General features: G+C 43.1%; 1 protein-coding gene across 1 annotated transcript; it reads right to left on the bottom strand.

Annotated features, from left to right (window-relative positions):
* Nucleotides 1-471: 471 nt before the first annotated feature.
* Nucleotides 472-10,510, bottom strand: E2F6 (E2F transcription factor 6). Its single transcript, XM_042894712.1, has 7 exons — nt 10,288-10,510; nt 6,629-6,677; nt 5,012-5,228; nt 4,539-4,697; nt 3,251-3,365; nt 1,919-2,066; nt 472-1,186 (listed from the first exon to the last, which is right to left on the bottom strand). Exons 1-7 carry the CDS (start codon nt 10,351-10,353, stop codon nt 1,182-1,184), a joined length of 759 nt encoding a protein of 252 aa, XP_042750646.1. The 5' UTR covers nt 10,354-10,510; the 3' UTR covers nt 472-1,181.
* Nucleotides 10,511-11,109: the final 599 nt, after the last annotated feature.

The following is an 11,109-nucleotide window of genomic DNA, read 5'->3' as shown; positions in this document are numbered from 1 at the left end:
TCATGGTCAAAACAGACCCAGGTTGGGGAAGGCTGATCAAGTTTATTGCCAATTAATAATCAACTAGAGCAGCGAGAGCTGAAAGCATACTAAAACCACCTTCCCTCAGCCCTTTTCTTCCCAGGGTCAACTTCAAACCTCCTCCACCAAGCAGTGCAGCAGAGCAGGGGCTGTGGGCAGTTACATGGCCTCATCTCTGCTGCTCTTCCATGGGCAAACACTGCTCCTACTCCATGTGGGGTCCCTTCCACAGGATGCTGTCCTTCCCACTCTGATCCTGTGTGGGCTTCCTATAGGCTGCAGCTCTACAAGCACTGCTCCAACACAGCTCTGCATCACAGGTACTGCTTGGGCACAGGGCCCTGCAGGCAGCAGCTCCCTCAGCCCTGCTGCTCCACTCCATGGGCTGCAGCTCCAGCCCAGGCCCTGCGCCCGTGTGGGGTTCGTAGTTACCCAGAGAATTTTACAATATTAAAGACAAATCATTATACTTTTTATTTAGACTGACCACTCAATGCTTTTATAAAGTTTATTTCTTTGCTGTACAGAGGCAGAAGTGTAAACCATCTCAATAAACCTACATCAGACATGGTACAGGTACACAAAAAGCCATTATGTAACTTCAGTGTTGATACCATATCTAATGCAGAACTGGATGCAAGTAATGCAAACAGCATCTACACAGTGGAAGGCATAATTCTATTAATATTTACATCTCGTTCCTCATAACGAAGGCTTCTGATACATCAGTTCTTTCTTCATCTGTATTTAATAATCCTTTTCCATAGTAGTGCAGCCTCAGAACTGAAAAGTGCATTTTCTTTATTATATACATTTCCAGAAGGTTTACAGATTGTTCCAAAAACAGTTCTCAAACCTTCATTTTTCAAATTCATTTACTGAAATGCGTTTTCCATCAATTAAAATTATTTCATGAATTAAAAACACTGTTTTCCCATATGCAATTATAAAATCAAAGCTCCTAATCTCAAATCTAGGAGCCATTGTCTTCTGACTTGGGAAGATTAAACATTCCTGTGCAAGCACTCAATCCGTTGCTGTTTTAAATTTAAAATACTCTGGAGCATTTCAGGTTGGCAAGTTTGCAGTTCCAAACAGCTTTGGAAGAGCTCTACAACACAGATATTTACATGTTGCGTTAGATTGAGTTGTAGTTCCTCTCACTCTGAAAGTGAAGTGAAAGAAGAATCCAGTTACTGTCACTGTAGGAAACTATACAGTCATTTCACAAGCAAAATAGTTAAAAAACAAAACAAGATTAAATAGTCAGCTCTTCCTCTCGTCTATGAAGTAAAATTGCTAAAAATAAAGTACCTTTCATCTTCTAAGCTACTGCAATTCTCGCCACATTTATTTTTAAACCACAACCACCACAACATCCTGCAGCACTAGAGATCTTGACAGACTGAATCCCAGCCGATCTTGTTTTAGGAGATTAAAATACTATGTTTCATCTCCTGTCCACTCTCCTGTAGATAGGGCATAATGAGAAACAGCAGCACAGTGTCTTGTTTGAAACACATCTTAACTCCCATGGCAACCAGTTTTCCAGCCGAGCCGCTGGGCTGCAGATTGAGAACTCACACACACCGCCCAACGGTCAGCTCCGACAGAAAGCCAGTAATGAGCAAAGGAAGGAAGAGACAGGGTCAGAGAACAAGAGCAGCTTGCTGTGTCTCATGTGCCCAGCCCTTTGCCTCCTGTTGCCATGAAGGAACGCAACAGCATAAACACAACTTTCAGGTACTTCCTATGCTCCTGCACATCTTAGCACACTTGAACTATCTCCTGGGGTGAAAACTTACAGTGTTACCTTGAAGTTGAAAACTGTAAGACAGTCTTTTAAAAATGAAAAAAAAAATTACATGAGGATAAAAATGTAAACGGGAGATGTTACCTTCACCAGGAGGAACTGATGGCTCAGTTTCAGAAGTGACAGCTTCCTTATCTCCAGAAGTTTTGTCTCCTGGTTTATCTTGCTCCACGTCACACAGATACACATCAATGGGTCCTTTTGTGCTCTTCACATGTACTTTGATGCAATCCTGTAAAATAGTGACTTGCATATTAAACAAAAGACAAACCTCACATGTCAGTTACATATTTCTGCACGTATTTTAATCCCAACAGAACAAACACAAGAGTGACATAACTATTTAAAGTTGTGCTACTAGTCCTGTGTAAGTTAGAACTTGGTTTTCAGACTAATTATTAGGTAACACTAAGCTAACAAGGTTTCACTTGTGGTGGGCAGCATACCTAATGAATCCGTTCAGTCTCTTTACTGATAAACAGCCAAGATTTATCATACGCTAAGTAAGAACAAAAGTAAGAACTTGACAGTCGATGCCATGGATCAGAAACCAACTCAGAGCACACTGGGGTTTTATAATAATACGTAAAACACACTCTGGTACTATTTTCCTTTAGCAGACATCACATTGCAAGGCACAGACTAAGTCAAACTCAGTGGGAAATTGCTAGAACAACATTCTCTCTAAAGAACTGCCTTTCAAATCCTGCCTGCCTCTGGAATCTTATCCTTCTCACCAGCATGGGATGAGGCACAGCTTCTTTTGCCTGTGAAATCAGCAGATATATGCATAGTGGATTTAAGTCTTCTGTTTTTATTGATCTGTACCTTCTTTTCCTAGGATGACCTGAACAGGAATAGGTATGCTGTACCATGAAGAAAGGACAGGCCACATCCCCTGCCTCCACGAAGAATACATGTGGACTACCAGAACTACTTCTTTTGTTGATCATATTGCATGTTTCATACTTCAGTACTACAGTAACAATAGTTGCCTGCTCATTAAGCAGTAAGACAGCATTTACTTGCTGTTAAGAGTTATCAAATCAAGCTTATTTTGTTTGTTTTATAGATTTTGCTCAACAAGTGTTGGTTTCATTATCCTAGTAATGACCAAACACACTGATACTGGAAATGGGAAACATGTATTACAGCTGCTCCATTATTGCCAGCAAAACTAATGTAGTAAAGTTCACACATTTATTGTTTAATAATTTAAGCAAAACAAAAATCCTAAAAATAATTTCCTTAAGACTGTTATACCTACAGCACTATTTAGTGAAACACAAAAACAACGAAGTATCAATATTTGCTACACACAACAGAGAAACTCAGAGTCAGTTAACAATTGTTACTGCAAAAGAAATAAGATTTAAGAACTTCTCTACCATGAAGAGAGAAAGCTGTAAAACTTACTTCTTTAGGAATCGGTATTTCCAGTCTGGTTTCTTCTGGAGCTTTGATTGCAATCACAATCTGTTTTTGAAATGCCTGAATGCTACGGATATCTTGGTACGTCACATAAGCTAGTGTATACATTGGTCAAGGATTCTGTACAGTTATTTGCTAATGGGCAGAAGCAAAGAGCATGATGTTAAGACATGCTGACCAGAACACCCACTCCAGAAAAGTGGTCAACAGTTCAGCTGATATTACTTTAATATTAGCTTTGTAAAATTAATTATTAGCTGACAGGTAAAACTTTTTTTTTCTTTTTTTGTCTTTCATCTTTCATGGAAATCAAGGCATTCAATATTACGAACTCTGCATTTGATAAAACAGTTTTCGTAAATACTGTCGTAAGTCTATAGAGCAGAGGGAAAACAGTCTTGAAGAATTCACTTTTTTCATTTGATATTAACAATATATAGAAATAATTAACTGGAAAACTGGAGAATTGCTTTCTTAACCAGAATAGATAAACCATAATGAAAAGTTGGTCATCCGATATCACACAGGAAATGGCCACATTTCTCTTCATTTGAGCATACACCTTTTAACATTTTACCAGGCACCAGAGCTCAGCCTTAATTTATTGTACCCGAAGTCAAAATACAACGATATGTCCTAGTAAAGTTACCAAAGAGGTCCCACCCTTATAAAACCACACCTGAAAGATTAGGACATGATCAACGTACCATTGTATCTTCATGGCAAAAGGCCACTGTCATTCTGTTTTGGATCCTCTTTCTCATCTCAGTAAGCAACTCAATCTCACTGGTAGGTCAAGATCTGCCCCTGAGACAACTTTACTCTACAGTGGAAAGAACAAGGTGATGGTCAGGATTCTAAGACCACTGCCCCACTTACATATTCCTGTTCCTTGTTACTACTGCCAATAATTGCTTATCTCAGTAATACCCTATTCCTTACCCTCACTGGCACCAGGATACTCTGCTTTCCTTTCCATGGCAAAGTGCCCTAGGAATGAAGAGCAAACAGCCCAAATCCAGTCCTTCCCACTCTTTTTCTGTCAGTATTCTCCAGTGGAAACATCCCACAGACAGCACTCTCCCAGGGATCAGTCACACAGTACACGATCCTATAGAGCATGTGCCTATTATATACTAATACAGAATAACTGATGATCTCATTACCCAATATTACTGCATATCTGGGGTATGAGTCTAAATCTTCTGCAAGAATACCTGAGTACTAGCAACCAAAACCACATGCTAAAGTCATGCAAGAGTTAAAAGGATATTTTGCATTTTCTTTGTCATCTGTTAGATCAAATAACTGATGAGCACAATCCTTGATTAATTCATCCAGAGCTTCTTCCATGGCTGACAAGTCAGAAAGTTCATCTTTAAGGTTTTGCCGTTGTGTTGCCATTTCAACAACTTGGTCAAGATTAGAACCTCTAAAAGAATATGAAAGTTGTCTAATATGCTGATGAAAAGAAGAGCCTGGTTATTGAACACAGAAAGTGTACTAATAGAAAACAACCAGGAATTCTGGTATCCTTTACTCAGCTGAAACATGACACAATGTGCTTTTTCACTTGGCACTTGTTAATATAGTATGCCATGCAGACAGCCTGGGGATAAAGAAAAACTTAACTTCTTTTTATCTGTTAAAATAATTCAGTGTGCTTTAAAATACTTTCAAAGCTATACTACTCAACATTGTTGCATTTTATTGTTTCAGAAATTACAAGATTTCAAGCCAACTTACACCCACTGGATGTGATTCTTTGATCTTTTCTGAATTAAATCAATCCCATCCAACACGCTGGTGATGTCATACACTCTTCGTTTTTGCACTCCAAGAGCTGTTGCTACGTCGTTTAAATCAAGGACACCATCTGGAGCACTTTTGACAAGATCCATGAATTTTCGAGTCAAATAAACCAAGGATGCATCAAATCGAGGCCTTTTGACCTTCAGAGTTTCTGTAATGTTTTTGATACAACATTTAGTGTACGTTACCATGGTAATACGAAACGTCTCTTAGAAAACAAGTGATCAAGTAGCAATTAACATAAGAGTTTGAAAGAATGCAGTTATTTACATCAAAAAGTCCATTAACAAGATGCAGTGGTTTTATCCTTGTGCTTTCCATATTTATAACTAGCATGTGTAATAACAGTCGTGTCACCACATGATTTGTAGGACACGAGCTCTGGCTATTAAATCAACAGCAACAAAAACTTAGGTTAATTACAGGTAGTGTCAGGGCACTGACAGAGAACTGCAGCTTTATCACTTACTCCCAGTTCTTCGTACCTTCTTGGCTCACACCACCTAGTAGGTCTCCCAAATAATTTTCAGGCATGGTTCAGGAGTTAGCTCGCCTCCAGGGACTATTTCAGTCCGCTTGGTTCCAGAGTCTAAGAATGTAGTGTACGGACACACTGAACTTGTACTGTTTAGCATCAGGGACTAAAAATTGCTGCAGTCACTGTTTAATTTACTATACAACAAAGATCTACAAATCAAGAGACATCAGCGTACAGTCTCAGAGCAGAAAAGGACTCATCAACAGCTTGGTTAATGTTAGATTGTTATTTACATGTGCCTGACCACTCCTTCATTTTAAAGCACAAAGGTAGTTATGGTACATATGCTCTCATCTAAAATCTCTGATGCTAGTCAATAAAAGACTAAAGTGGTAAAATACCACTGCTACTCGTGCCTTGTACTGCAAAGTATTTCATATCTTATCAAACTTTGCCACTAAATATGGTCTAATGCTTCCAGAGAACATGGATGCACGTGTAAGGAAGCTTCCCTAGAAACACTCTGCTTCAATTTTTTCCCAGGATGAACGAGACGTGCTCTTCTATTTGCCATGTATCGCTCTCGTTCTGTGGCTACAAGGCTGTGCTCTTTTTAACAGAAGTGACAGATTCAACAGCTTTCTACTCCATTTTGAATGGTGTTACTGTGAGATTTGTAAGAATATTCTGTCAGTGAGAAACAAAATCAGAACAACAACAAAAACCTAAATTTGCTCAACCCTGTGTTTACATTTGTCAGTACTGATTGAAAAATAATGCTAGTTATTAGTACCAATTGAAAAATAATGCTAGGCAGCGTGATGCCCTAGGTTACTTCTCTGTAAGCTCATTTTCTTGATAGCTGTAGGGATATATACTTGGCAGATGGAAAGAGAAGAGGGAAAACCATGACAAATACATTGCCATATCTGCTAGTTAATTAAGCATGCAGCTGTTCTGTCTATATGAAGTCTGTAACAATTTCTCATTTGTTTACAGCACGTGTCACCGCTGTAAAAAAAAACCAAGCCATTAAATACTTCAAGGATAACACATGGAATGCAGCCACTTACTTTTTACAACTGGTACGTCATCATCCAAATTCAAGTCGAGCATTGGTGTCTGAGGAAAAAAATAGAGTATAATTAATGCAAGATGCCTGCTGTTTCAAGGAAGCACAGAAAGCTTTTAACAGAGAAACCCACTACCCAACTCTAGATGCTACAGTAACAGGGGTGCTGACAGCTCAGCAGAGCATACTGTGAAGGAACCCCATTCAACAAAGGCACACACGTTAATACCCATCAGATTTTTCAGCTCTTAAGTTGAGCACATCTCCTGCTGTTTTGGAAGGCAGGAAACATCAATAAACTCCATAAATCTTAGGCAGTGGTCACAACACAAACCAGTATCTCTATAAAATCTATAAATATCAGTTTTGGCCATTCTGTGTAATAGCTCACATACAGTTGATACAGTGGTAACGTACAGCATTGCAATTATTCCGCAGCAGACTTCCAAACTAGTAGCAGTCTGCTCAATTCTCAAACTCACATGGTAAATGTAGCTATGTACGTTATTCTACTCTCCCACTGCAATTTAACAAAAGCATTATTTCAAATTCAGACTCATTCTAACTGGAAGAGATCTCAAAGTTGCTGGACCAACCTCCCATTCAAAACAGAAACAGCTGTTACATCTGATCACCTTCCTATAGGGTCTGGAAAGCTTCCAAGGCTCATGGCTGTCCCTCTCCAAGCATCCCATTCCACCTGCCTATCTTTATGATTTACCTTTCTGCCAACTTGCAACCTCTCCTGATGTTTCAATTTATGGCTATTTCCTTTTAGCCTGTCATCATACACTGCCCTTAAGTATCTGGCTGAAGCTTCTGGACAACTGCCTTGCAAATAGTCATGGGTTGCTGTGGCTTAAAATGTTCCTTCAGTTATGTGCTCTAAAACACGTGTACCACTTTTGACAGACGTCTGATGGCTGCCCTCAAGTTTATCACCATCCTTCCTGTACTGGTCAGTCCCAAATAAAACACAGCACTCCAGGAGCAATGTAATACTTGACAAGTAAAGGAGAACTACTTCCTTTGGCCAAGCCAACAAATCTGATATGCCTCAATGCCAGAACATACTGTTAGCTCATATTTAGCCCACTGTCCATACAGACAACAGGACTCTTCAGCAGAATGATTCCACAGCATCTCACTTGCTAGCCTTTACCATGTTAAGTTACAGTTCCAGGTGTAGAATTCACAACTTTTCAACTTTCTTGTTCAAGTTGATCAGCTCCTTGATGATCCATCCCTCCAGCCTATGCAGAGGTTCCTAACATCTTCCCCTCTCCATCTGCTGACAACTGTAAGCATCAGAAGGGCACATCCTCTACATCACTGATAAACATATTTAACATTATTGGTCCCACAGTAGACTCCTGAAGAATTCCCCAAGAAACCCACTTTCATGTTAAGTATAAACCTTTGTGCACTCCTCTTTAAGCTTAATGATCCAGTCAGTTTTGAATTCACCTGCTATCTGCAGGATACCCATTTAAGGATGAAGATGCTGCTGGAGACCACTTCAAAAGTCCTGCTAACGTTACTGTAGACAACATCCGCAGTTTGGATTTACAGTCACTGAAGGTACTCAGTTTGCAAGGACAGTCACATTGGCTATTTCCAATCACCGTCTTTCAGTTCCACAACCTCTCATAGATCAGAGTATAACCTAACAATGACATCAGCCAGGTCTCTCAGACCCTTTATTAGTGATGTTACTACCCTCCATTAGGTCCTACAGATTCAGGTTGAGGTTTCTCTATTTCCTTGCTGGCTGTTCCTTTCCATCTCAAACCCTACCTGTTAGGCACAAAGCCTAAGGGACATCCGAAGAGCTAAGAGGGCTGAGCACTTCAGCCTTATCTGTGTCTGCTTTCATTAAACTACTTCTTCCCTTTAGTAGCAAATTCACATTTTCCTCCAATCACCCTTCCTTGACTGTTAACACAGTAGTCAAAGATCCAGTCATCCTCAATTATGTCCTTACAGGCCTCCACCCTTCATCTTTCCAAGCTGCCTCTCTCAGTATCTCAGTGACATGTTGCTTGAATAACCTGAGCCCTGAAGACTGCCAAAGTGAGTAAAAGTTTGAGAGAATGTAAAGGTTTGTTTACATTTGGGTCTGGAGAACAAGTCTTACAGGGAGTGGCTGAGGGAACTGGGATTGTTCAGTCTGGAGAAGAGGCAGCTCAAGGGAGGCCTTACTGCTCTCTACAACTGCCTGAAAAGAGGTCACAGTGAAGCAGAGGTTGGCCTCTTCAGACAGTGAAGGTCTCTGCTTGCTGTACGACTGCTGGCAGAAAGATCTGCTTTTTGCTCTGTAACATCCCAGTGATTCAGCACGTTGCAAGGAAAACCTGACTCAAATGTACTCACTGAGTCTTCCCATAGTTTGCAAGCCTGCCAGGATCACAAGCACCTTGTTTTCAGCATGCTGATCAGCAGCAATAGTGTAAGACTATTGAAAAGGCCTATCTTCTCATTTTGGAGAATGTGTTGAGAAATCAGTGGTCGTTCTATTTCTCTTTGGTACCTGCTCTAACTTAGGGTTGGAAAAGTACCTCTTCCAAAAGTAAAATCCCCTGCTACAAGTTTTTAAGAACATCTTTCTCCCTTTTTAAACATACCTACTAAAACCGGTTGGAATCTTCACAGTAAAAATTCAATTTCAGTCTATAAATTCTTCAGGACAGGTTAAAAGTAAGAAAGCATATTGTAGCATCATCAAAGCTATGAGGCCACTAGAGCCACCCCATCCCCACAGGTACCTCACACAAACTCAGAGCCACAGATTCTGTGTCCTTTACAGTTGTGTGCATTGCTCATAATAAACAGATTATTCTCTGCTGCCATCTGTTCATTATAGGATGGCTTAGGTTGGAAGGGACCTCAAGGATCATGAAGCTCCAATGCCCCTGCCACAGGCAGGGCCACCAACCTCCCCATTTAATACCAGACCAGGCTGCCCAGGGCCCCATCCAACCTGGCCTTGAACACCTCCAGGGATGGGGCATCCACAACCTCTCTGGGCAGCCTGTTCCAGCACCTCACCACTCTCTATAAAGAACTTCCACCCGACATCCAACCAAAATCTTTCCTCCCCCAACTTAAAACCATTTCCCCTTGTCCTACTGTTATCAACCCTTTCAAAGAATTGATTCCCCTCCTGTTTGTAGGCTCCCTATATAGGTACTGGAAGGCTGCAATAAGGTCACCCCACAGCCTTCTTTTCTCCAGACTGAACAAGCCCAGCTTCCTCAGCCCGTCTTTGTAGTGGAAGTGCTCCAGCCCCCTGATCATCTTCGTGGCTCTCCTCTGGACAATCGCATTACGTTACATACATCTCACATTCCATTACTATATTTAGCAAACTGAAGCTGTTTTTTTTCCTTCAGCTAGTTACCCTTGTTTTCCTCTGAACCTCTGAGCCGTTGAGAGGAACAAAACGCTCAGCTGCAGCCTGGCTGCTTTTCTCCAGTGCGCTCACAGCCCATTCAACTCAACCATAGCGCCGTACCGCTAGGACAGCCCCGAGCGCAGCGCCGTCCCGCCCCACGCACCCCTCCTCCCTCCGGCCCCTCAGCGGCAGGAGCCGAGCGCCAGCCCCAGCCCCGCCCTCTCTCCGTTCCCAGGCGGCCCCTCCCGCCCCCGCCCGCCGCGTACCGCGCTCAGACGCAGCGTGTCCGGCCGCAACGGCCTCAGGCGCTCCCACTTGGAGGCGGCGGCCATGTTCGCGCAGCCACTCCTTCCTCACGCCGGCGGCGGCCTTCGGAGGAGCGACGGAGCGCTCAGAGGCCTACCCGATGAGGCTGCGGGCCCGTGCTGGAAGAAGGCTCCTCCATCCCCACCCCGCCTCCGGACTGCCCCGGTTACCCGGGCTCGCCGCGAGGCGCTGCGGCCGCTCCTACCCTCCCCCACCTGCGGGCGGCTTGGCGGCGGATGGAGCGCTTGCGCATGCGCGCACCTGGCGAAGGTCACGCAAAGGCGGTGCGTCGGCGCTGCTCTACCCAGAAGCCTTTGCGGTGCTCAGGCCGGGCACCCATCCCGCCCCGCGCGGCTTTCGCGCCCTCTCTCGCCGGAACTGCTGCTGCGGGCGGAATGGCGGGAAGCGCGTTCCTCGTTTGTGCCGCCAGCGCCGCGTGCCTCGTGCTTCATTGTCCCGTTGCCGTCGTCTTGTTCTTTCAGTGCGCAGCCCAGAATCACAGACTGTCTCCCAAGTTGGCAGGATCACCGAGTCCAAAACCCGTTTTCACACAGGACCGCTCAAAACCCAAACCCCGTGTTCGAGAGTGGTGTCCAAGCACTGCTTGCTTGAACTCCGGCAGTCCCACAGCCCTGGGCAGCCCGTTCCGTGCCCACCGCCCTCTGGTGCACAGCCTGTCCCTGAGCCCCAGCTGCCCCTCCCTGACGGCTCCATGCCGTAGCAGCTAACTACTGCCTCAGACAAAAACAATTTTTTGTTCGCTGCTTGTCTGTCGATTGATT

This window comes from Lagopus leucura, unplaced genomic scaffold (genome assembly GCF_019238085.1).
Source record: "Lagopus leucura isolate 7727_CA_CO unplaced genomic scaffold, USGS_WTPT01 Super-Scaffold_73, whole genome shotgun sequence".
Classification (NCBI taxonomy): domain Eukaryota; kingdom Metazoa; phylum Chordata; class Aves; order Galliformes; family Phasianidae; genus Lagopus; species Lagopus leucura.
The sequence above is the reverse complement of the archived record's forward strand: the minus strand, read 5'-3'. Positions and strand labels throughout refer to the sequence as shown.

Coding starts and splice junctions, on each gene's coding strand:
- E2F6 (XM_042894712.1), bottom strand. CDS start 10,353: ATGGCCGCCGCCTCCAAGTGGGAGCGCCTGAGGCCGTTGCGGCCGGAC. Junction 5,229..6,628: donor TGACGTACCAGTTGTAAAAA/GTAAGTGGCTGC, acceptor AAAACATTACAG/AAACTCTGAAGGTCAAAAGG. Junction 3,366..4,538: donor GATGACAAAGAAAATGCAAA/ATATCCTTTTAA, acceptor ACCAATGTATAC/ACTAGCTTATGTGACGTACC.